At 45.7% G+C, this 26604-nt stretch overlaps 1 protein-coding gene across 2 annotated transcripts; it reads right to left on the bottom strand.

Moving 5' to 3' along the window:
- Nucleotides 1-353: 353 nt before the first annotated feature.
- On the bottom strand, nucleotides 354-25450 carry LOC139651141 (tyrosine-protein kinase ABL2-like). 2 transcript variants are annotated; one of them, XM_071527985.1, is made up of 12 exons: nucleotides 24947-25450; nucleotides 12430-12594; nucleotides 9270-9565; nucleotides 8517-8789; nucleotides 8132-8216; nucleotides 7821-7998; nucleotides 7480-7664; nucleotides 7218-7370; nucleotides 6677-6766; nucleotides 5929-6111; nucleotides 3229-4124; nucleotides 354-3183 (listed from the first exon to the last, which is right to left on the bottom strand). In XM_071527985.1, exons 1-12 carry the CDS (start codon nucleotides 25158-25160, stop codon nucleotides 2284-2286), a joined length of 3618 nt encoding a protein of 1205 aa, XP_071384086.1. In that variant the 5' UTR covers nucleotides 25161-25450; the 3' UTR covers nucleotides 354-2283. The 2 variants fall into 2 exon arrangements, with proteins under 2 accessions (XP_071384086.1, XP_071384085.1); XM_071527984.1 differs by having other exon boundaries at nucleotides 354-4124.
- Between the last annotated feature and the right edge of the window lie 1154 nt (nucleotides 25451-26604).

Below are 26604 nucleotides of genomic sequence, written 5' to 3'. Positions count from 1 at the left end.
TGTCAATGAACCAATGTGTCTGAGGCCTTATCCAGTGTACATTAAGATTTGAGCCAAGGTAAAAAAAAAAAAAAAAAAAAAAAAAAAGAAGAAAACAAAACCACACATTCATGTGGAGATATGCGATATGGAAGCTGAGTGTTGTATGTGTGCATATGCGCGACCGGCACGGTACAAATTTTAGTTTGTAAAATACTATATTTTGGCCAAACGTGCTCAAAAAACAGAGCAGCTGTTTCAGGACTCCATTTATTACATCTTAATGTGACCAAAATTAAAACTAAGGGCCGATAAATGAAAAAAAACAAAAACAAAATGGCACCTTTCTCAACTGAGGAAAATAAAGATTCATGCAGATGAACATTCGACCTGGTTGAGAACTGAAGAACAGAAGAATAATACATTCATAAAGCAGATATTCAGATGTGGTTGAATGGGCCTCAGTCTTGCAAATACATCTCTTCAGTCAAAAACATTTCTCTTTATGTTGTGACCACACATAAAACTTTGTTTCCTGGATATGAAATAAATCAAATATTTACATAACATTTTTTTCTTTCAAAATAGGTCTGTGCTTTTAATAAAAAAAAAAAAAGAATAATTTAAAATTCAAGTTCATACGTAAAGACATTCTAAAAAGCATTTTTTCTTTGAAACCAAATAATGTACAAATCGCTCATGTGCTGAAGACATACTGCAGTTTGTTTGTTGAGAGATCAGTACTGTGTGATTACGGTGAGTAGGTCGCTGTATTTTGCAGTGTTCATACATTGAAGAATCGGAGGCACTGAGGCCATGACAAGGCTACAGGGAATCCAGCACTGTCCATACTCAGAAGGACACTTATAGAGATACTGTCCCGCTTCACCTCCCCATGCTCTACCCTGTGCTCTCTCTCCTCACTCTACTCTCTCTACTTCCCAATATACAAGAAGGAAATGTACTGTGCAAGGATATAAATATTGAAATGCTTTAGGGGATTTGGGATTTTTTTCCCCGCATCCATGTGGCACTGTGTTAAGGTGTGAACGTTAGTCAAGTCACCAGAACAAAGATAAATGCTGTGGATATGATAAAACGCCCTACACTCTTTCATTATGTTTTAGTAGTTGTGGTGGACAAACAAAATCGATTCATGTAAAAATTGCAAATGTGTCTTTCCTTGTTTTAACGTGATTCTTTTTCAATTCAATAAGCATGTATTTGGTATTGCTGAAAGGTAAACTTTTCATGTTTCATTTGAGCCTATTTACACGCTTGTCAAATGACTTTTAATGGAGATGCCAATAGTGTTAAGTGATCCATTTCCCTTGTCCAGCCTTAATTAATGTCTCTCAGCTTGTAGCGACATCTAGCAATGTCACAGTCAAAATAATTCCAACTGTGAGATGATTCTCAGACTGAAAACAAGGTGATAACCAGATACCAACAAGTCAAGCTGTTTAACAAACACCAACAAAGACAGTTTTGGGGAACTTCAGTTATTGAATATGGTTTTATCACTTTTTTTTCTCCTTCATTCCTTTGAAAAACAATGACTGTCAGTCTATGAAATTGAAATGATTTGACAAAAGATCTGCACTGAAAATAAAATGGCGTTGAATTGTGACCCCAAAAAACTGGAATCAAATCAAATTGTGATGTTGCTGCCGATTCCAATCCTTCGATTTTAGATTAAAATGGCTTTCAAAAATGGCTTTAGGTCACTCAGTTCCCCAAACACTGAGAAAAATACTGTACTGTAAAACAAAATACTCTCAATGGATGATCCCCATAGATACGTGAATCACTTTGCTTGATCTTAGTCAGGGAAACGGACGCCTAATATTTTCAGTGAAGCTGGGCACAACCACCATTGTTCCTGCTCAGTGTATGACAGACTGACATAAACAGAATGAGCTTATTCGTTACCTACTTTCTGGGCTGGCTACAGACAGCTGATACACTCCACATTCATTTAACAAAGAGGCCTTTATCACAACCAGGTGGAGACTCGGGGCAGAAGATTTCATGGCGTGACTTGAACCACATTTAGTTTGGTATAAACATTTTTTTTTTGTATGTACAGGTCAGAGCAACATTATTGTCCACACTGGCATTTTATGAAACAGTCCTCTGTAAACAATAAAAAGATAAACAATTTGTAGTGATTTCTCTGAGGTACTTTAGAGATTCCTCTCATTTCGTCCCCCAAAAAGCTGTCATTAGAACCAGAAACATAAAAAAGGGAATAGAAGCGGTCTGTCGGGTAGTGTGGGGTGACGGTTGGTCTTGTCACAGTGGCTACCTCTGTACTACATCACTAATCTCTTTAATACAGCTGTGCAGGTTGTCCAAGGCGGGGCTAGGCCCCAGGCTGCTCAGCCCTCCGCCTCCGGACGACGAGGCCCTCAGTTCTTGCAGGTTGAGCTCCAGCTTCCCCACCGCCTCCCGGAAGGCAAACTTGTTCCTCATCTGAGGGATGCAGTCCACGTAACCTGAGCAGTAGTCTAGCAGCTGGTGGCCGGCGTCCAGCACCTGGCTGCTGGAGGGGCTTTCGGAGCTGGCGTGGAGGGCGCTGCTCAGGCACTCAGCGCACTCCAGCAGGGCCTCGCGGCTCACCCGCTCCAGAGGCACCCGCTCCGCCTGCTGCCTGGTCCGCCGCAGCGCCACTTTGGAACCGGCGGACGGTGCTGTGTGTGAAGAGGAGGCAGTGGTGGTGGCACCGTTGGCCATTTTGGTGGGAGTCGTGTTGTTGTTGGTAGCAGAGGAAGATGAGGAAAAGGAAGAAGGTGCAGGAGGCACTTGTGGTGGTGGCACTGACGGTCTACCCGTCACCGCTCCTCCTGATATTCGCCCTGACCTATGACCTTTTAACGTGTCTCCGTTGACCTCCACGGGCGCTCCCCCTACCTGCTCCTCTCCGTCGCCGCTGTAGGAGTGTTGGAGGCTGCGCAGGGTGGGAGGGGGAGGAGGAGCACACTTGGGCTTGACCAGTCGTGGCCGGTCTCGGTCTGCTTGGTGCTCAGACAACAGTTTGAAGCGGTTCCCCTGAGAGTCCACCCCCACCAGGTGCACGTCAGCCGGGCTGTGCTTCAGCGTGGGGGAGATCAGGACCGGGACCTTGTGGTTGTGAGTCGGTACACCTGCAGCAGCTGATGACGCACCCGAACCAGAAGTCTTAGAAGGAGACGACCACCCCTGCTGCCTGTCCTGCCCTCCCCCACTCTCCTCTCTACCCTCCCTGACCCGGGAGAGACTGTCCGATTCCCCGGCCTCACCCCCAACCCCTGGTGCCCTCACCCCTACGGCTGTGCCCCGGGGCAACAGCTTGGCTTTGGGCCTCTCCCTGATCTGTGCCGTCCCCTCATCCATCCTCCTCAGCAGGGTTTCTGAGGGCCGCGCTGCCCCGTTCTCTGGCTGGGAGGTGGTGGAGGCAGTTCTCTCCAGAGGGGGTTTAGCACTGCGGTTCCTAGGTAAAGTCAGAGCCATGCGCTCCAGGTCAGGCAGCCCAGCTGACATGGAGGAGGTAGAATTGGACCTGGGGAAGGGCTTGGGCCCTCCAACCATACTTCCACCCTCCTCCGAACAGGTCGACTTCCCTGTCCTTAGCCCCAGGGTCTTTTTGATGAGTCTAGGGGTAAAAAAGCCAGCTAGGCCCCCCCAGCTGCTGCTGCTCCCCACCTGGGACCCAGGGCCTCCACCAGAGGGCTTCTGTCCAAAAGTGGCTCCACAGCAGCGGGACTGGGCCTGGGTGGGTTCCCCGTGGGAGTGGGAGGGAGAGGCAGAGAAGCCCCCCAGACTGTCTGACTGGGGCAGGGGAGGAGGAGCGCTGAAGGCAGCCGTGGGCTCGTATTTCTTATGAGGTTGTGTCTCCATCTCCCGGAAGGAACTGCTCCTCTTGGGGGGTGTCGGCAGGTTCTGTTGGAGCTGGGAGGATGGAGAAGAAGAAGAAGAGGAGGAGGAAGATTTCTTCTTCATGAAGGAGCTAAAGAAGCCGGTCTTTCGGTCTCGTGTGAATGTGCCCGTGTCCTGTACATCCTCCAAAAGGCTGCTGGGGGATTTATCTCGAGGCTGCTGTTTTCGGGGCAGAGCTGGGGAGCTGCCTGATCGACCATCCCCTCCTAGCAAAGTAGAAACCAGACCTAGAGAGAGATGAAAAGAATGAATTAGGCCCACCTTAATTCAGTCAAAGTGTGGTTAACATCCAGCTAGATAGGGGTGGATATTTGTCTGAATTATTTTAATCTCTCAATTTGTTTTTCTGTATACATTAATGTCACTCATTTGATCAGGCAACTGCAACTGCAACTGCATGTCATAAGATGGATTTCTATTCTCTCCGTCTTACTAAAAGCTGTTCTTTCCTCCTTGGGGAGTCATAAGAAGTGAAGAAAAAGCATTTCAGGAAAGTGGATGGAAAGTTTTAAGCCCACGCCAGTTTCACACACACACACACACACACACACTGACGCCAATCTAATGATTTACAATTTAAGCTTGTGAAAGATGGGATGATGAATATACCCCAGGGAGCAACTTCATAGCAGACATCACTGCTAGGATGCGTAAGCATGCCAAGCAGAAACTGCCCATCCACTATTACTACAAATGTTGCATAACTTTGCTCCAAGAGGAAAAGACATTTTAATAGCCTGCTAGCCTTTAAATCAATCCAGGATAGTGCATCAGTTTTACTAACCAGTATTTGAATTAATGGATAATGGTGGAAAAAACAGGAGCAGTAGCAGGCAACAACACCAACTAGATTAGCTGAGAATGTTTAAATTCCACCTCTACTGTTTGCAGAAGTCCTACTTCTCTTATCTTCACAGATGTGAAATAACTAAGCATGATGAATCATCTTTCCTAGTTAATTGTTTACATCCATAAAGTAGTTTTGTGGAATGAACAAGAGCACACAGCAGTTCACTGCCAACAGCTATGACAACTCTTTTCATTTATTTTTTTATATACACTTCTAAATCCACTTGTTAAAATGACTATTAGTAAATATAAGTAAAAAATGCAGTTTGTGTTTCCAATCTTTCCCATTACATTTTTTTCCTGTGTAAACTTTCCTGATAACATTAGTGAAGAAACAAGGAGATGTTTTGGAGCAGGGTCTTAATGGTGTTTATGACTTTGGGAAAGTTGCTGTATGTTCACAGCATTAGTGAAGATGTATGTTCTATGAACTAAAACTTAAAAGCTAAATTAAATGGTGGAAAGGTGATATAAAAGGGGAAAGCAGAGGGCAGATTCGATTATCCCTCTTTTTCACATATCAACTAAACATACAGTTGAAGAATTTTTTATTTTCAACATAAAAAAAAAGCAATAAATAAAACAAACAGACAGTTTAATGCAAATTTAATATTAGGGTTGGCCAATCTTAATCCAAGTCCTGTTACCAAGCATTGATGGTTAATACGTTAATTATAGTGATGTAATTAGTAGGACAAGACAGAATGAGGCAGATCTTCAATCCTTGTGTTAATTCAAATCACAGATAACATACATGCAAATTAATACAAACAGGCCTCATGCCACCTTGGGTCAGAGTAGGTGACAGGGGAATCAAATGCTTTATCACTATGCTTTCATCAAGGAAAATGACTGTAGTATTCAACCCCTGCAACAGCACTGACGTGTTGTTCCAGTGTTGTAATCCTAGGCCAATGTGATTCTTTCATGTGGCCAATGTGACTCTTTCAGGCTATCCTTGCTCTGCAACTGTTGTGACAGACTGGACTGGTTGATCTACTGGCTGCCGGCCAGTTGTTGGGCCTGGTGGTCAGTCTTCCAGGAAGATGGCCGCCCTTCTCTTCAGACGGCGGGCTTGGCGACGCTGCAGCCTCTCAGAATGGGTGTGGACTCGCATACCTGCAGAAGCATGACTGTTTGCACCTGATTGGTTGGTACTGTGGTAGGCGTGGCCGGCTGTACCTGAGTGACCGTGCGTCCCGTGGTCGGTCCGCCCGTCGAGCCCGCCCTCAATGTTCTCCTTGTTTTCTGTGTGCTTGCGGAGTGTGCGGGATTTGGAGGGCAGCAGGGGCATGTCGTGGCCGAAGGAGTGCAGCGGCCCGCCGTGACCAGAAGAGGCCGTCTTACACAGCTCCTCTGCTACCTCTGCAATGAATAAAGAGGACTCAGTTAAAGGCAGCCACAATCCAAAGCCACTGACCCACAAAAACTACAAAAATTGGCATGAAAATGTGTCAGCTCTCTCTAAATCTGTGGGTTTTAAACCTCTCTCTCTCACTTTTTCCTTCACCCTTTCAGCTCTCCAGTTACTGTATCTTTGTTAAATTATTTATTGTAATTTATCAATATGTTCTTATCCTAAATATATTCTTCTGTTCCAATTATTTCTTGTACTATCTTCAATACTCTCCAGTTGTTCTTTTCATACCTATATTGTATTCTGTACTGCTGCAATGACCCAGTTCCCCAACAGGGATCATTAAAGTTTAATCTAAGACCTTCCACTTCCAGAAGCTAAGGTGGATAGACTGCGGCTCTTCATAAAATAAATAAATAAAAAGTCAAGAAGGCTAATCCGAGATCCATTTAGTCTCTTCAGCTTAATCAGTGCTCCTATTTTTAGAAGCTTTATGAAAGCAGGCCTTGAGCTACAAAAAAGATTGACAGTTGATCTGCATGCCAGCTGAGGATAAGCGACATGTGACTGTACCTTCAGAGATGCTGGAGTCGTGGAACATCGTCTCAAAGGCTTGGTGGATCTCAGCAAATGAAGGCCGGTCCAATGGGCTCCACTGCCAGCCTGGTAGAGAGAGACACGGGAAATTGCAGTCACTCACACATAGCATAACTGCCCATAATGGGCTGGTGCACCCTTCATTTATATTTTCTACTCTTAAAATGATCGACAGACGTGTTAATACAATAAATGACCATGTTTGATGATTAAAGATGACTTGGAAATGGATTTTGAAGTGATTTGGTTGCAAAACAGGCATTTCTTCCACAGGTCCTCTGGTTCAGAGATCAGAGGGCAGGAATTTGTTTTCTTAAAAAAATGAATAAAAATGGGTAGCTTCCAGTATTTTGTTTTTCATGACAGGATACAGTGAAGTGGAACACAAAATAGATCTGAGAGAACTGGCAAACCCTACTGATTCATGTCTATGCAGTCAAGCTCTATCCATGTCTTCCCAGCACAGTGCTACCACTTTGTGGATTAGGTCACGGTAGATAAGTTAGCGGTTACTCACATGCCCTCATGAGTTCGTAGACCTTGGGTGGGCATCCTTCAGGCTGTTCCATGCGATAGCCTTTCTCCAGGAGGTCATAGACCTGAGACAGGTCGATGCCCGGGTATGGAGACATGCCGTAGGTGGCAATCTCCCACAGCAGCACCCCGAATGCTGCAGGGAAGAATAATATGGAGAATCAAACATGAGCATAAGAGAAGTATGCTGTAAGAGAACCAATGAATGCTGTGTGTGTATGTATGTATGTGCATGTATTGCTCACCCCAGACGTCAGACTTGATGGAGAAGGTGTTGTACGCGAGGCTCTCCGGCGCGGTCCATTTGATTGGGAACTTGGCCCCAGCATGGGCAGTGTAGGTGTCACCGGTCATCAACCTGCTAAGCCCGAAGTCTGCCACCTTCACCACATGGTTCTCCCCAACCAGGCAGTTCCTCGCTGCGAGGTCCCTGAGAGAGGGAGGGGTGGAGGAGGGAAGGATGGAGGGAGAGAGGAAGTGAGGGAGGAAACAAGGGAGGGATGGCAAGAAGAAAAAACAGAAATTAGACTACTGTGAAATATGAGATTTCAGACGCATACAGGGAGATACACAGACAGCCCCTTACCTGTGTATGAAGTTCTTCTTCTCCAGGTACTCCATGGCGGAGGAGATCTGTGTGGCCATGTAGAGCAGCACCACAGCGTTCACCTCCTCCCTGTCACACTCCCTCAGGTAGTCTAGCAGGTTGCCGTGGGGCATGTACTCTGTTACAATGTAGAAGGGAGGCTCCAATGTGCACACACCTGGGGGAGGAGCAGAGGTCTGAATACAGTTGCAAAGATAATAAATACTGGAATAATGGAAATACTGGAATAAATACTGGAAGGAACCTTGGTGGAATTAGGTTTTAAATCAGGGTTATCCATAAGTACTGACCTAGTAGCTGAACGAGGTTTGGGTGTTTAACCTCTTTCATAACTGCTGCCTCTTTCAGAAATTCTTCAACTTCCATGGTGTCCTCCTGTCATTAGGGAATTGAAAAGGAAAAGAAAGAGAAAAGAAAAAAATATTTTATTAATGAGCTGGACATATTTAGCAGGTGGAACAAATTAAAAATATCTACAGTGATATCACATGCAATACCCAAGTCCACCTGCAGGTGGTGATCTATGACCATGGTTTTGCTCATGCCTCGTCACAGCCGAAATGGGGCTGGGAGAATGACCATCGCTCCCAATTGTGAACAGGATAATTCTATAATTGCATTTCTTGAAACAAAGTTCAGATAAATCAAATCATGACTACAAGAGTGCCTGCTGACCTTGAGCGTCTTGACAGCCACCGTGAGGTTGTACTTTTTCCACACGCCCACGTACACCTCGCCGTACTGGCCTCCTCCCAGCTTGTGCTTCATGGTGATGTCGGTGCGCTCCATCTCCCACTTGTCATGGATGGGTGACACACCGTACACTGTGGGCTTGTTACATTTGGGTGCCGGGTAGTGCAGTGTGGTGACCAGGCCGTCGGCTACAGTGGAGTGGTGGTGGACCAGCTCGGCCAGGGTGGCAAAACGGCTCTCAGCCGTCACATATACCTGGGGGGGAGGGAAAGAAGGTAGGATGGAGGTGGGCAGGGAGAAGGAAAGAGAGAAGAGGACAAAGAGAAAGAGGACATAGTTTAAAAAACCTGGTAATGTCCTAAATCCAACTACTGCAAACAGGACTTTAGGGCTGCACAGTTAGGCATGATCATACATCAGAATGTCATCAAAATGTTGATATGAACAGACACACACACACACCAAAAGGGAAGTAAAATAAATTTGTTCCTCAAATCATCAAGACTAACCATTGTGATTAATAACTGTCATCACAAACTCTAACCATTGTGATTAATAATTGTCATCACAAACTCTAGATAGATTCCCGAATTTCCCCACAGGGATTAATAAAGTGATAACTTATCTTATCTTATCTTATAATCAGGATTGTCATTTTAGTGATAATCGTGCAGCTCTACTCAACAACCCAGACACCACCAAACCCCAAACACACTAAACTGTTCCTGGTTCTACCTTTCCATCGGAGGCTGTGTTGATCCGGTAGTGGTAGACTCTCCCCTCATAGCGGAGCGAGATGGACAGCTGCCCGGGGCTGCTCTCGCTCTCCCGCACCAGGAAACTGCCGTTGATGAGGGAGGAGAGCAGGTACTCGGCGGCGCTGCGGGACACAGGCCCGTGGTACCAGCTGTGCTTCTCCAGGCTGTTGACGGGCGTGATGTAGTTGGAGGGCACCCAGCCCTGGCCGTTCTTAGAGCGCACTTCACTCCACTCGCCATTCTGGTTGTAGCCCAACACACGCAGCTTCTCACCTGGACACAGGAGAGGAAACAGAATAAGGAAACTTGTAAGACTAGATCTGATGGTGATCTGATCGCTGGCAGCGTGGCCTAGCGGTTAGACAAACTGGGTTATAAAGTCACAGGTTTGATCCCCACAAAAGCCTTAGCCAAATGCCTAAAATGTAAATGTAAAAGATTAATTCTCTGATCACAAGTTTAGAAAGATGCTTTTAACGTGCTATGTAGTAATTACAGGTCCAATGGGGATTACAGGTTTTCATTCTTTCAGAACAGAGCTTTTTGGTCCAGCACCATGTGTCCAACACTCCACCTTTTCTTTCAACTGAGTTAGAAAGAGAACAAGTAGAGAGAAACTTTCTCATCAAGTTACAGCCCTGGTCGTTATGCTTTAATAACAGATCACATCCAGGGGAGAGGAGTCATAGATACGACGTGCCTCTCGCTGAAACTAAATCAACAGCAGAGGAACAATGATAGGGTTGGGCGTACAGCATATCTGTCATAGAGGGCTAGGTAAAGCTAGGCATGTCGTGACTTGGTCTGTTGTCTCTATCCGTCTGTCTCTGACGTCAATGCTGGAGACAGGGAGGGAGCAGAGCGGCTGGTGTGCTGGAGACTGGAGGAAGCAGGGACACAGCAGAACAACAAACAGAGACGACTGCCTGCAGGACACTGAGGAGCAGAGACCAACCCTGCCAGTCCTCAGCCTGCCTGCAGGAAGGGATGGATGGATGGAGGAAGAGAGAGGGAAAGGAAGAAAGAGTAAGTTAAGGGGGCAGTGGCTGGCAGGGAGTGACGGTGAGCTGGTCTGGCAGAGAGCAGACGGTCAGACCGCCGGGGGAGGGAGCAGGAAGTACGAGTCTGCCAACCTCTGCACTTCCACCACACTCGTCCTCCACTCTGCTTTTTCTTCCTGTCTACATTTGTCTTTATCTCTCTCTCCACTTAGACTCAAATTTCACAATCAAGGTATCCCTCATCCCCCAATGATTAACACATTCACAAAAAAACTGTTCATTCACAAATTTCAGCCGCTCTGATGACTACACAGTATCTTAGCCCTGAGGCTATTGTGACACAGTAGCATAATCCTTGTTAATCTATGCCTAGAGGGACATGCCAAAACTACAGGGGTTTGCGTAACATACTGTAACATTAAGCACTGTGGAATGTAATACTCCGACTCAGTAGAGTAAACATTAACCAACAGAACGCAGTCAGGTTAGCGAGGCAGCCACAGCCTCCTGACAGACGCGTAACAGTCAAACAGAGATGCAGGTCTAGCTCATAAAACTAAACACACTATCATAGCAATCCTACATTAGACAGAGTCGGCAAGCCACGACCAGCCCTCCAACCCACCAGTCTCCTCTGTGTCTGTCGTCTGTGTCTGTAAGTCTGTGGGAGTGGAAACACTGACTGCCTCCCTGCCTCACAGTGGGAGCCATGTGTGCTTTAAGCGAGGCTCTGGCCTGGCCTGGTTTGGCCTGGCATGGAGAGGAGACAGTGATTAGCCCCAGACGCAGGCCTGTTAAGTCCCTCTCTGTGATCAGCCCCGGCCCGCTGCCCTCATCCACCTGTTATTATTACAGTTGAACGGATTCCATATTAACACAGCATTAGAGGCATGCCATGGTGTGCATGACTCCAAGTGAGAGAGAGAGAAAGAGTGGGACACATAGAAAAAGTGCAATAGAGACTGTAAGTGTGCGCGCACATGTGCATGCAGGAGGGCAGGAGTCTCGGATTTGGTCTGTGAGTCAGGGTCTAAGCATCATTTCCATCCCAGGCAGCTGCTGTGCAAGTCTTAAAACGATGGATAATTAACACACTCCTCCATGTTTAACGCTTTAGATCGGTTAGGGACACAAGCCTGGCTGTCTCTGGATAATATTATGAGGATATTTTAAGCTCATTACTCAGGGGGGCAGCTGGTTGATTGGTTAACTGCTGCTGGTTGAGAGAGAAGAGGTTTAGAGCAGAAAGAGAGAGTGACAGAGAGGGGATTAACATAAGGATACAAGGTGAAAAGATGGTCTTCCAATCTCCTTACTCTCAGTCAAAGACAGTGTACACATCATTGGCATCTTGGTTATTTAACTTGAGCTAACATGTTCATCCACCAGCCACATTGCCCCACCACTTTCAGTATTAAAAGCTTAAAATGATTTTTCAACCTCCAGTCCAGACAATGTTTGGTTACCTGCCAAAGTGGCTGATAGAGTAGAAATAAACTTTTGGATGATGGCTGATGTTAATTTCCCACCCTGTTTATAAGACCAAACTACAAGTGCACACAAGTTACAATATTATTTTAACATCACCATGAGAGAGTGAGAGAGCTGTGGGACATCAGAGGGGAGGGGCTGCTGCCGCCACAAGGTGAAACTACAGAGGCGGTTGGGTAACCTCTATTGATACACAACATTCCTCTGGCATAACTACACTTGCACTCAATAAATATTCTCTCTAGGCGTAAGCGACCTGCCAATCACTGGCGGGCCTAGAAGTTTTTACTGATGACTCTCTGGTATACGATTCAGTGGTGCCTGTTAAAGAATCACCCACTGTACTGTTGCTACAAATGTTAACAGCGTTGCTCAGCAAGGCGTGGTTGAGAGTGATCAGTGACGTGGAAAGATATCTGTCGGAGGAACATCACACTGGGTAGCCGAGCAACAGCCTCTAGTGATGATGTAGAGGAGAGTCTAGTGGAGTCTAGTCTTTCAAGTCGAGTTTCAGCATGTGACATGACTAAAACCTTCTTGTGTAATCGGAATTTGTGGCAGTGAGACAACTGATAAGTAGACAACATACAGATAAACACAGATTTTGTGTCTAAGAAAAGTGCACAGTCCCATGCCGTTGTTTACCTTTAGTGATGCTGAGCGTGTTGTCTCCGCTGGCTACGAAGTCGTAAAGTGCAACGAAGAGGTTGGGGTCGCTCTCGGCCGCCCCCAGAAGGTTCTCCTTGGAGCTCCAGCGCACCGCCTCCGTCAGCGCCGCCGAGTCCAGGCCGAACGGCCTGTGGAGAGCTTCTGGAGGGAGAAGAGGAGTGAGGGATGGAAAGAGAAAGGAATAAACCGTGAAACAGAGGAAAAGAAGTGTCACTGACAGTGCAACATCATTCCCAGCCTGTGGAAAGCAAAAGTAAACAGTGAACACAAAGATGCACACAGACACATGCAGTGTACAGTAAAACACATCCAAATAGACATTTTGGGCAGAAAATATAGGCAGTTTTGAGGCAGCTTGTCAAAAGAACACCCTCCAGTGTTCAAATTCCCATGTGGGAATCCATCTACACAAAACACAAGCTGATCACAACAAGCTGAGCAGAAGACTGTCAATCCATGATACTGTTTTAAAATAAACAGGCAAAAGTGGATAAAGATGCTGTCCTGTAACCGAACGGTCCAAGTTCAACCCTCTATCCTGCAGAATATTACATAAAACCCCTGTTCTGAGATCTGTGTGTCTACCTGTCTGTCCGGGCCCATTCACCGGCCTGAACCCCGTGTGGAGATGACCACTCAGTGCTGTCCACTCTTCCTCAAAACTGCTGCTGGCCCCCAGGCACCTCAAAAGCATTACTTTAATCTGTCCACTCTCTGAAGAACAAAGTTATCGCTGGCTATACACACACGCACACACCCAGACCTGCCGTGTCTAGCCTGAACAGGTACGAACTGAAGGGGGAGGGTTTGTGTATGTGTGTATTTAAGACAAGCAGGAGCTATGGAGGAGGAGCTATGAAAATGTGATAGGAAAGATACTGCCTCTTTTCAGAGAATGCCTCTATTACCATCACACACACACACACACACACACACACACACACACACACACACACACACACACACACACACACCTCAACATGATCTAGTGCACGTATACACAACACACACTACGCTCAACAGTTGCTGCCAAACTCTACTGCATGTCTGGACAGCTGCGGAGGGAGTGGGAGACTGGGGTGGTGAAATAGGGGAACGGAGAACAGAGGGTACGGTACAAGAGCATTTAATGATTAAATGATAAACTGTTAGTCATAGTAGTAACAGTGGTATTAAATAGAGGAGAGGGGACTAACAAATGCAAGAGAAATGGCAAAAACTGATGTAAAGCTTGTAAAAACCTAACTTGATGAGAAGCATAAATTATCTGACAAAAACAGCTGACTATGAAAAGTAGGCTGAGAACAGAAGGACTGTGAGACTGTGGTGTCAAGTAGATTGCATTTACTTAAGACTTAAGATTTCTTGCAGGTTTTTGTTTTTTAAATTACACAAATGGGTACACAGATTTGCAAATGTTCAGTCCCACCCAACTCTTCAGCATCAGTTTATAATGAGTAAGTCAGTGAGAACGTTGATGCAGGATTTTCACTCTAATCCTCTAAAACATTGTGGCATGGCTTCAATTGTGGTTGAACCAAGTTAAATACATGATTTCACCATAGTTAGAGCAGATTAGGCTGTCCCAAGGAAATTTGAAGAATGGAGTGAAAAACTCATGTCATAGTTCTGGTATCTCTCTCACAGCACGCTGATCTTGCAAAGTTGGCTGGAAATTCAGTTCAAGAAGTCTTGTAGCGTTTTCCATTGTTAGTCTACACACCATGTGGCAGCAACATGCCATGTGTGCTAGCGAGAGCAACATCTGAGGGTTTCAGGGTTATGTTTCAATCAACACTGTATGATATATAAACTGAAATAACATCAAGTAGGAGTAAACATCTTTCTCCTCTACCAAACAGTTTAGCTCTACATTTGTCTAGTCTGTTCCATCACGCCTAGATATCTAGACACCGGCTCTCCCACCTTTGTTCTGGACCAGCATGCACTGCAGCGCAGCAGTGGCCGTCACCTGGCTCAGCCACAGTTCCCAGTACATCTTCTGCCTCTGGTTTGGTCAGCTACCAGTCACAGTATCCCAACAAGCACTGGGGCTTTCTCGATCCACTGTGCTGACTCCAGGTAGTTGGTTTTAAACTTGTCTATGCAGACTGACAGACTATGGAGAATGAAAAGAGCAAGCTTACATCTCCTGGCAAAAAACCCACTAAACCATCTCCTTCGCTGTGGGAGGACGAACGCCGCACGCGAGGCAGTCAGAGAGAGACGGAGACCCCCCAGACAAAGTATTTACCCACGCTGCCCTTGAATTAGACCGCCTAAACATCTGAAGCTGCAGTAGTGACTAGCAGCCTCCTGCTGAGAACTCCCTACTGGCTTTGATGTGGCCTAGGGGAGTCAGGATTTCCAAGGTCCATCTGGAGAGCACAGAGATCCATGACTGATGTTCGCTGTGGTTTTACACACTGTGAGGGACGGCAAAACGTGGAGAGAGGGAGCGAGAAAGGCGTGTGGGTGGGGGGGCTGTGCTTACAGAAGTTGGGGGGAGGGCTGGGTGTATGGTATGGAGGAAAGTTGAGATGAATTTGGTGTGTGTGTGTGTGTGTGTGTGTGTGTGTGTGTGTGTGTGTGTGTGTGTGTGTGTGTGTGTGTGTGTGGTGGTCTATGAGAGTGTGTGAGGCATGGGCCAGTCCTGCGGTCCACAGCAGATGGTCTGCTGGTCTGCTTCCCCTATGGGGGAGAAGTCCTATTGACCCACACTTTGCCTCTGGGGGGAGCGGGGGAGAGAGAGAGTGTGTGTGTGTGTGTGTGTATGTGTGCATGTGCATGAATGCAACTGCTGTACTCAAGCTGGGCCAACTGTCAGAGCTGCTCCTCTTACATACATATCACACCACTCTTCCCTGGAATGTTTTTTTTTTTAATGAAACAGTGATATTATGCCAGATATGGCTGCAACTAACGATTATTTTCATTATCGATTATTTCTTCAATTAATTGATAAATCATGTCTATAAAATGTCACAAATAATTACAAAGTTAGCAGAGCCCAAAATGTCTAAAAATTGCTTACTTGGCAGACAAAAAATCCCCAAAGCATTCATCATTTTAAAATGATATGAAATGGAAAAAAGCAAGCCAATCTTAGCATTTGTGAAGCTGTAACCTGCAAATCTTTGGTATTTTTACTTGATAAATGATTAAAATGATTAATCGATTATCAGAAGTATACTTGATAATTTTTCTGTTGATCAACTAATCATTTCAGCACTAATGCCACAAGATATACATTAGTCAAAAGACGCTGACTGTATCCTCCCAACTGGGAAATCTGAATTCCAGTCAACAGAGGCTAACAGCAACACAAAAAAATGAAACTCAACCATTGATTAGTCAAGTAGTCCCAGGCTCCTAGCCAAGAACCAAATTACATGAGATTTTTTCCCACCATGATCCAATTTCATGAACTTGATCATATTTCTTAAATCACTTTTAAATCCTTCTTAAACCAGGCTCATGATTGATAGAAACAAATCGCTAGATGCTGTTCTGCTTGGCCAAGCTCAAGCCTCATGTGTTGAGACGTTTGATTGAGGGAGCAGTTGGTCTGCGCGGGGTACGGCGTGTGCCCGTCTGGTGCCTCTGCAATGTGTGTGTGCTGTGAAGTGCAGCACATGTGTGTTCTGAAGAAACCATGGCTTTGTGTGAGAGCGAAGGGCTGAGGGTGTTTGTGAATCTGAGTGGCAAGCCAACCCTACACCCCCAAGACAGCTGGGACAGAGGTGACCCCGCTCCTGACACACACACACACACACACACACACACACACACACACACACACACACACACACACACACACACACAAAAACACTTGCACGTTGCGCACACACACCTCAATGGTGATATTGAATCTCCTTGGCTGTCCCAGGACCCTGCTTCCCTTGCAGCTGTTTGTGTGTGATTGTGTGTGGAATTGCGTGTGTGTGTGTGTCTCTATGTGTCTATGAAGCCTTCACTTCACCAACCGCCTACCTTTTGCCAAAGTATTAACAACAACACCATAACATCACTCACACACCCTAATCAGAAACAATACGGAGCATATCTGTAGCCCTTGGCCAAAGGGGGGAGGGTTATTTTTAGCTACTGGAGAACAAAACATAGCAGCATGACATCCAGAAATAACCCTGCAGAGCATAGCAGAGTGATCGGGGTTCTGAGATAGACGGCTGCCTGCCTGGAGGAAGTCCTAACAATGAGCCGAGACAATGTCACGGATGAGACCCACATACACACAAGACATTACACAATCCTATAGGACAGGCTAGATCCTGTGGCGGCCACAGACAACGGAGGGCAGGAAAGAATGAGGGAAATTCACAGACACCTGACAGAACAGGAGGGTTGGAGCCTGGACAGACTGGTGTACAGCAGTCCACATCTGATGCGTTTGTTCTCTTTTACCTCAATTTAGGTCTATTTGTCATCTTCTGCTCTGTAAAGCACACTGTGACAACTCTGTTTTGTTATAAGTGCCTTATAAATAAATGAAAAAAGGCTGTTAAATGAGCGTTACAGTCCCATGTTCCTGTCAGTGGATTTGCTGAAAAGGGCTTGTAGACTCTCAGTCCAAAACTAACAGGTTTTTGGACAATAGATTCCAGGTGGCATTTCATTACACCAGAATCCATCTTGATGAATCATTGTTTTATTTGTTAGACGCTGCAATCTAGATGGGAATTCACCAATACCGCTTACTCAGTGTTGTCACCGACTGAAATGTAGACTGAAATGTAGTTATTGACAGAGACAAAGTACCAGTTTGATTCATTACACCTTATTCACCTTGACAATAAAATAATTTAGACCATTAGTTTGGGATATTTAGACAAATATAGGCTAACCTTCCTCCATTTGTGAGATTTAAGATCCTTCTGTGTGCAAGAAAAGAAAAAAATCAAGTCACTTTGCTTTGTTTTCTAACATGTTACACATGGCTTTTAGTATCTGTTAGTATTGAGAAATGTTCCATTACCAACATCCTGCATTAGCCTGGTATTGATCCAATATCTGATACCAGTATCAGTGCGTTCCTGAATCTAGTAACTAACACTATTCTTGAGCAATCCATCTACCGTGTGAGAAGCAGTCTATAGAGTAGGCACTGCTGAAGTGGAGAGAGGAGCCAGCTGTTGTTCATGAGGACAGGACACAGGACAATAGCCTCATTGATGCCACATCACAAGTGTGTGTGGACTGGATGAGGAAGGCATTCCCTTGTTCCTAAGGACTTGATATTCACCCTGTCAATTCAATCACAATATGTCCCGTCCGCTCACAGATAGATTGGCCATTAAACCACACTAGAACACAGTGCAAGTACTGCATATGCAACTACTGCAACCACATACATGTACGCACTTGTACACACCGTCAGATTCAAACGTCTCCCTCAAACCAAACCCCCGCCTTTAACACATCCTTGTGCCGTAAATCTCTCTGAGTAATTACACACACACACACACACACACACACACACAGGTCGCTGCCGGGAACGCCTATGGATGTTCTCTGTTCATCTCTGTCTATACGGTCGCCCTGTCTGCTGCTCAAATGGAAATGCACCAATTAGGGAGAGGACAACGGCCAGGCTGGGCCTAAGGGCCAGTGGATCATCCAGGAATGGAGAAGAATGGAGCCCCAACCCACAGCTTATCCAGCCCTGCCCCTCCCGGCCCGGCCCGGCCCTCCCAGGGCCTGTTATGGGTTAATAATGGGCTGTAAGTGCTTCCCTCTAGGTGTGCAGACAACATGGCTAAGTGCTGCTTTATGTGACAGCAGAGAGGATGAGTGGCACATGATGACTTGAAGGAAGTTCTCTTCCTTCTGCTGCGGTTTGCATCACACCTAGGGCCAACCAGCCATATGGCCTGACAAGCTAAGGCTGATAATATATTTATATATGGTATCTTAGTCATCTTTCAATACCAAATACAGAGTAGGCTATATCTGAAGTCACCTTGTCTCTCTGCTCAGTCTCATAGCTGTCGACCTGTTTTAGGGCCACAATAAAGGGATGTTTACACTTAAACTCATTATTTTCAGTCATCCTGATGTGAAAAAAATGAGCAAGAACATGCGTCTGGATCGCTGACAGGTATTTCCACTTCAGCCTTGCTCAATCCCCAAGTCAAATGAAAGCCTATTGTTCCTGTCCAACAGACAGGCATGAATTCATACAGAAGTACAGAGAATGGAAAAATTAAGCTGACATGACTACGGGAGATGTCAGAGCGCTGTCCTCACTGCAGATCTGCCCACTCTTGTTAAATGAACCACACAGTCAGGATGATGTAAAATGTCTGGCTGAGGTGTGTGTGTGTGTGTGTGTGTGTGTGTGTGTGAGCCAACTCCCAAAATGACACAGGTAAAGAGGCGTGTTCACCACAATAGATCCCTGCAAAGCCCAGAAGGACACACTCATTTTGTCCCCCTTTGCCCTTTTCCTCTCTCTTTCTGGTGAGGGTTTACAGAATATCCAGGACTAAGCCTTATGTCTGACCAGCTAATCTGTGTGTGGTGTGGTTAAGCTGTGCTGGGGTGTAGGTTTATCTGCTTTAGGATGGCTCTCAGTTTAATCGACAGATTGGGGCCCTAACCAAGGGTTTTGCTTGTCGTCAGATAGCCGAGATGCCTCTGGCTGCCAAATCAGCCCAGCAGAGCATGGCATCCAAGTTGAATGCCCATGCCATTCGATCACCCACTCATATGGTTTCTCTGTCCATCTCACACACACTCTCAAATTTACATGATCTATATTGCATGAAATACATAATATCATGATAATGTAACGCAATAATGGAGCAGCAAGGTGGCCTAGTGATGTCTGTCCTTTAACTGGAGGACAGGGGTTCAAACCCCATGTCAGCAAGCCTCCGTCCTACTGAAGCGTCCTTGAGCAAAACACTGAATCCCTACCAGCTGCTCTATAGCTGATCCTGTGTTTGGCCCTCCCTGGAGGGCAAGCAAAAAGAGAATTTCCCTACACAGATCAATAAATACATTGGTATCTGAACAAAGAGAAAAGAGAAAACAATGGTGGAAAAGAGGCATTAAAATAAAGCAAAAACAGAAAAAAAGTCAGTCTTGACAACACAGTAACCATGACAATAATTAGATAACTGATAAGTAAATTGCAATCAATCATCAATCCAATCAATGAAACGAGTAATGTAAAATCAGCAAATACTCGCTCTCTCTACTGTCCACACACCACAGCGTGTGTGTGAGCCTGGCAGTGCCACAGGATACCTAGATTAAAGCCTTCTGACTGACTGGTCAGCTGGTGGGTGATTACACTGAAGTAGATGGGAGAGGACACACTGGATAATCCTCAGACAGAGCTGCACTCAATTACAACTTCACTAACAAGGAGAGAAAGAAAGGAAGAGAGGGTGTGTGTGTGTGTGTGCATGAGTGTGTGCATGAATGTGTGAGTGTGTGTATGCTTAAATGTGGGCAAGTGCTCATTCCGGGCCAAGTCTCCAGCCTGCAACCCAGAAGATAAGCAGCAGTGATAATGCCAGCAACAGAGGACTGATCCTGGAAGCAAATCAACGCTAAACAGGCTTGGCACTCAAACTCTCCTTCCCATATCTCATTTTTTCCCTGCTGCACCAACACAGCTCGAGAGTGAAAACCGTGATTTAACCAGTGGCCACTACAACACTCCTCTCCACAACGTTTACAATATTTTGAGTGGTCAAGCTGACAGATGCAAAGGACGGTTTCTCCATCTGCACAGCCAATCACTCTGTAGCTCTGCTCTGATTAATACTTGCTCTTTAATGATATAAGCTGCAGAGAGCTGGGGCCAAGGGATGAGAACTGGGACTGTGGTTTTGGGAGCTGGAGAGGGCTGACTGGTAGCAGATGCTGAGGCTAGAGGCTGCGACTGGGGGTTGGGGTACAGAGGCATGCAGTCACCAGGGCAAAATTCAGGTTGAATTAAGCTTTGCATTGAAAAAAAAATCAGCACATGGCGATATGAAGCCTTTTATAGCCTCCAGCAATTAATTTGTTCACTTTCTTATAACAAAATGTTGTTACTACGCAAATAGTTGCTAGCACGTTGTTGTGATTTTATTTATCCCCAACATCTGTAAAGAGGGGGGAAATTGTGTTTGCTGTGTGGCAACATTAGTTTACGGAACATTCTATCATGAAGCACTGGGAATTATTGGGGGTTTTACTGATTTTCAGTGGCATAGCGCTTCTTAGATAGATGACTCTGGGACTGAGGCCAGTGGCAACAGCCAGGGTCCAAGAGAGAGGGCTGTAGGGGGCTGAAGGAAGGCAGGGCTGGGTGACTGCAGAGGCTAATGGCAGAGGCTTGGGCTGCGGGATGCACAGGCTTGGCAGTCAGTGGTAGTAGGGGCTTGAGTTGAGGCTGAAGGCACGGAGAGACATAAATTATTAAACAAGCAACCATTACAGAGTACACACAGTTACATGCAGTCTTCAGAAATAACCCATGTTTGCTATGTTTGACTATGTTAAAATAACATACATACGCATACACTTGTGTGCTCTGTGCTCCTACAAACATGTCCATCTAGGGAAGGCAGAGCATCCCTAATCACAGTTAGTGCCAGCTCCACTACTTCCTCATCAGTTTTGCATTAATTTCCACCCTGTTTCACCTAGAGGAGGTGTGGCCATGGCTCCTCCTAGTGGTAAACGCCAGACACAAGGAGTGACCAACCCCTCTCTATAAAGATATCATCTTTACTCCAGGATATTAACTTTTAAAACCTGTTAAAGTCTCACCCATAGCCACCAAAGCCTCCGAAACTCAATTTTCCACAGATAGTGCCTTGCCTGCTGTGTCACTTATCCTGGTTGTTGGGGCTTTTGCACATATAGCCTACAGAAAAGTGGATTTGTCTCTAATCTAATTTCACCCCTGATGCAAATCAGCTTAGGCCTTTGGATCCTGGATCCAGGCATCTTCCCTCTCCTCTGGGCAGCTTTCACAGTGCTGCACTAGGTAGAGTGTTGGCTCTACTTTCACTATCAATGCTGCTGCCAAAAAATACTCTGATCTGCTCATCTGCCCCAATTTCTGTGATCTGTTGAAAGTATAAATAGAAACGCCTATTGCTTTGTTGACGTGATTATATAAAAAGAACCTTCAAAAAGGACCCTCACTGGTTGCTATTACTGAAGGCATCATGCTTCACTCAATACAGCGATCACACTGATTCACACACATTTTCACATGGATGATATAGCATATCATATAAGAGAGGCAAGATATAAGACATGAGAGGCACAACTAATGAAAAATAATAGTAATAATAGTACTTTAACCACGCAACAGAAATCCAGTTAACCATGAGGCTGATTTCCCAGCAGGTTCACCCCTCTGTGGCCATTCAATAGCAAAGGACTCTTCCCACTGCAGTGTGTGCATCAGATGAACCCACTGCAGTGATGGGGATCTCTGAATTCCTGACAAGGCTAAAGGGGGTGGAATCATCAATAGGATGCTGCCACTGCTTCACCAATACTGCACTTCAACCAATACTTCCAGAGAGGTGGCTGGCTGTCTGGCTCCCTCTGAATCAGCAGTGATGCGGCCTGCACCTCATCTATCCTGTTAGCTCAGTGTTTTCTAGCTGGGCTCTCTGTCTGTCTGTCTGTCTGTCTGGGGGGGTAAACATCGTCTTGGTAGGAGACAGGGATGTTGAATTAGCGATGAGCTGAGGAGGAAAATGGCAGTGACTCGAGGAGGGGACAGGAGCTGACTCACCTTGCCTGGGGGGGACAGAGAAAAAGACAGACTAATGCAGCAATCTACAGACATTGACTGATTCTTTACTACTGAGGAGAGAGACACGAAGGATGAGGGAAGGCAGAGGCCATTAGGCTAGCGGGCAGATCTGCAGCTGATTCACAGGAACGGTTGTTTGCCTGTTGTCTTTGTCCCCCTACAGTGACTCACTGGTTTCAGGCATACCAGTAGAAAGTCTAGTGGAAGCATGTGCACATATGATACACACTGATACTCAATGGAAAGGTAAGCAGCATCACACAGACATCAGTTAAACAGACAGACACACATTCCTCAGACAACCTGCACCTTTCAATTTCATCCTAATAGAAGTCATCATTTAGTTCTGCATGACATTAATTTGCCAAACCTAAGAAGTAGGCTTGTCTATTACAAAGTGGTCTGAAGCTGGATTAAACTAACCACTCAAACGTGTCATTCCCTGACAGCTTTAAGTGGGAAAGACTCTGTAATCACCCTGCCTCCAGAAAAAAACAATAAGAGGATGAATCAGCTTTGCCGTCAGATCACAACTACACCCCAACAGTCAAATCACAACTTCTTCTCGACAAGACCTGGTGACACGATGTCTAAGCCAGATCAGGAGAAATCAAATCTTGCCATCTCATCAACCCCATCACCACTCACTCCCTCTCTCACTGAGACAATCAAAATGGCCTCATAGAGGAACTCTTAAGGCCTCACTATTACCCACCAAAAAAGTGCAAGGTAATGCTGTATCATTATTACTATAAATAGCCTGCTATAAAATGGGCATTTTGATAGTCAGTGGAAGACTGAGTGCACAGTCCCAAGCCTCCTCACTTAGAGTCATTGTTCTATTATTGTGTGCTTTGAGGAGTAGCAGTCTCTCTGCAGAGTGGCTATGTGACTGCACCCTGGCTGCTATAAAAAGGCCACTCCTGCCCTGACAGAGGAGAGAACAGAACAGTGCCGACGGCGAGTGGCGCTGCACTTTGCAGGTCTGTCAGTCTGTGTACGCACTTGAAGCTGAGGAGGTTTACTGTGGAGATGTGACAGCCAGGAACTGCAAGCACGTTCCATTCCCAAATGCTTGAACCTTCCGTGTGTCCTTGCTCGCTGCAATAGTGTGGTGAAGTTAGGTCTGGGACATGGGTGGAAACTAGGCAAGCTATGCCAGTAGCTTTAGATCTATGCAGTGCATGTGAAGTGTGCACAAAGGAAGATCCACTGGAGGAAACATCTGAGAGAATAACTGTGTGTAATGGTATGCAGGCAGCCTAGTTCTCTCTCTCCAGTCAGCTAGGCCAACAGCAGCAGAGACAGAGAGACAGACGGACCTAAAACATCTCACCGACTTTACAATCAGAGGGCACAATCAAGCCAAGCAGTCGATGTCACACACAGAGAAAGCTGAAACCAGTGTCTCAGAGGATGGGTGAATAGTCAAACACGACACCCAGTATAGAAGCCCTGGCATCCTGTCATCCCCATTACTTATGATTCCAGATCAGGCTTTGAGTGAGCCAGCCTGAGGGCAGAGGGCTGGGAGGAAGGAGACAGAGGAGTTAAAGCTAGGCTGTTAAACCACAGTTTAGAGAGGAGAGAGAGATCTGTGCTATTCTCCACGGTTCACAGCACAGATAACAAAATTAATGTACAGCCAAGGCTCTGAGGGAGGAACATGGGTGATGGGAGGTTTGGTGACGGTTGGGGTGACTGCCGCTATCTCTGTCTTGTAGTTCTCATTCCTTTCATATGACTGATAATCTGCATTCTTCCTGTAATACAGGATTTACCAAATAAAACTACTCATCTACCATATGAGACAAGAGAGAAAAGGTTCCGCTAAATAATTCAGCACTGGGTATTAGTCTACAATGATCACGTGTGGATAAAGAATTACACAGCAGAAAATCTGCTTCCAACCGCAGCTTTAAACTTTCATGTTTGCATGGTTGTAATCACATACTAACAGAAGGTGACTTCAATTATTCACAAAGATCCCCATAGGATCAAAGGGTGCAGTCAGCTGATCATTAATTCCATTGCTTGCTGAGTGTGTTGTAACAGTAGACATTATCAGACAGGGGTTGTAAGTGAGCATGTGAAAACCACTCGGTGTAGTAATGTGAGCTTGTGGTAGCTGCTATAGTGAGTTAATGGAGTGGAATTGCTACTCAATCCCCCGAGGCAAGGATCATTGTTTACCAAGCAAAGTATCACAAAGAGGGACCTTAGAAGTGAACTTAACTAGCTAACTCCAAGCCTTGTCCCTCAGGCAGGGCACAGCTGGGCAATCCTCAGATGACTATTTCTTCTTCTGGATCACCAGCATTATCTCTCTCTCTCTCTCTCTCTCTCTATGGGATCATCAGATCACATGCAACACACACACACACACACACACACACACACACACACACACACACTCTAAACTGCCGTGTCAAAAGAGAGCAGTGCTATTCACCTTCTTACTAACTGTCTCTTGTCTGCACTCCCAGATATAACGGGCAAATTAACACTTGAGTACAAATGGATGAGACATGGATAGCAATGTTGGTTGGCATGGCCATTTCCGCTAACGCGTCGTTGTCAGATTAGCATGGACTCGGCTAGCAAACGCTAATAGCAGCAAACAAAATCAAACTAAAAACTGACTCCCTCCTCGTCACCACACCCACACCCCCTTTAATATCGTAGTTCTCTCATTACCTGAATGTTGCGTGAATATATTGATCCCTGGGTCGGGCACATTGACCGCAGCTGCCCTGCCTGGCGGTGTCCCGGTGCTGCTGGATTCTCGGGGTCTCCTCCCGGCGCTGCTCCCCCGGTTCCCCTTCCCTTGGTGTGGCTGTGACGCGTGGGGCTGTGGTGGCTGGAGTCCGGTCGATGTGCCCTCACCGACGCGGCCTACCTGTTGTCCCATCCCGGTAGTTTGGTGTAACAACGATCGGGACTAAGCGAGCAAACCCCTGCGCACCTCTGGTTCACATCCCCCAACTGGAGCGGCCTGGTCCGAATAGTCTTCCTCAATCCCCCTCCCCGCTCTTCTTCGCCGATTCGTTGCTAGCTAACGTTACTAGCCCGTCTTAGCTCGCTAGCTAGCCAGTTAGCTAACGTTAGCAGTTATCAGTGGAAACCCACCCACCCTGCCTCAAACAATAAAACCGAAACCCCGGCGTATGACAGCAATTGTCTCTATTCCAGTGGTCCAAAGGATATCCAGGCGGAAATTTACGGTACCCGACGAGCGAGATACTGTAAAATTTAGACCGTTTCAGGATCGTTTTGCCGTTGTCCGGCCACTGCGCGCCCCCTCTGACGCCGCCATCTTTACCGCAGAATAGAAGGAGATGTGTTTCACAAGGCGGGGGGTTCGATGCGATCCCCGGTCACCGTGATCCTCCACCTCCCCTGCACCGCGTCCAAAAGCTCCACAGCAGCGGTTCCCAAAGCGGGGCCCGGGGCCCCTGGGGTGCCTGAAAGGGTCCCAGAGGGTCCTTAGAAACATGCAAAATAGCTTAGAACTTCAGTAAGACTGTTATCTCATTCATTATAAGTTAGCACAATGTGAGACTGTGGAAGAATGACTGCTTCAATTACAGGTTTCAGAAATGGATGGGGGGTCCTTTACATGAAAAAGACTATGGGACTCTTGTTCTACAGACACCCAAGCAACCAGTAGCTGAAATGAAAGAGCATTACTAAGACGACAGATGTGAAATGAATATATAAGATGTTAAGTGAATTTATATTATAAGGGAGCTGCATGGGCATACCCTAACACAATACTTTTATATTTTAGGACACTATGCGAATATCACAATTGTATAAGTCCCCTAGGAATATTATAGATAGGCTGTTGAAAACACCATAAAGCATGATAAGATCACAATTAACTCACTATCAAGGACCATAGAAGTCCCTATAGGAATATTATAGTGATTTTTTGTTAGATATGTTAATATTGGGGAATTTAAATTACAGGGAGCTGGATGGGAATAGATTATTAGCGCTTCATTGTCATTTATCCAAGAAAAAACCCTGCAAACTACCTCTCGGGCACACAACAGAGTCAAAGTTGTTGAGATGTAAAATAGAATAGGGGTTCTATCTGAATTTGTGCAAAATGACTCTTAAACAATATTTCACTGGAATAAACACCATTATCAACATACAACACTATAATAAAGGTGTACAATAGAGGCAAAGGGAACACATTTCATTTTTTTTAATTCTCAGTAGTTCATACTTTAGTGTCTGTCTCTGTAGAATTGATCAGAGACACACTATTTGTCTACATCCCCAAACAGAACAACATATAGATTCTTAAAATTAATTTGTCAACTGAAACAATATTGAAGACCATA

Source organism: Centroberyx affinis, unplaced genomic scaffold (genome assembly GCF_046629955.1).
Source record: "Centroberyx affinis isolate AG114_WGS23_722 - 3 ecotype Tasmania unplaced genomic scaffold, CSIRO-AGI_Caff_v1 ptg001599l_1, whole genome shotgun sequence".
NCBI lineage: Eukaryota > Metazoa > Chordata > Actinopteri > Beryciformes > Berycidae > Centroberyx > Centroberyx affinis.
Note: the sequence above shows the minus strand (reverse complement) of the source record. Positions and strands in the feature narration are given on the sequence as shown.

Bases quoted from the DNA above. Each gene is read 5' to 3' on its own strand.
- LOC139651141 (XM_071527984.1), bottom strand. From the start codon at position 25,160: ATGGGACAACAGGTAGGCCGCGTCGGTGAGGGCACATCGACCGGACTC. The intron at 8,217-8,516 runs GTCAGCAGGCAC...CCCTAATGACAG, and splicing joins TGGCTGTCAAGACGCTCAAG to GAGGACACCATGGAAGTTGA. The intron at 7,665-7,820 runs GTAAGGGGCTGT...TCCCTCTCTCAG, and splicing joins AAGAAGAACTTCATACACAG to GGACCTCGCAGCGAGGAACT.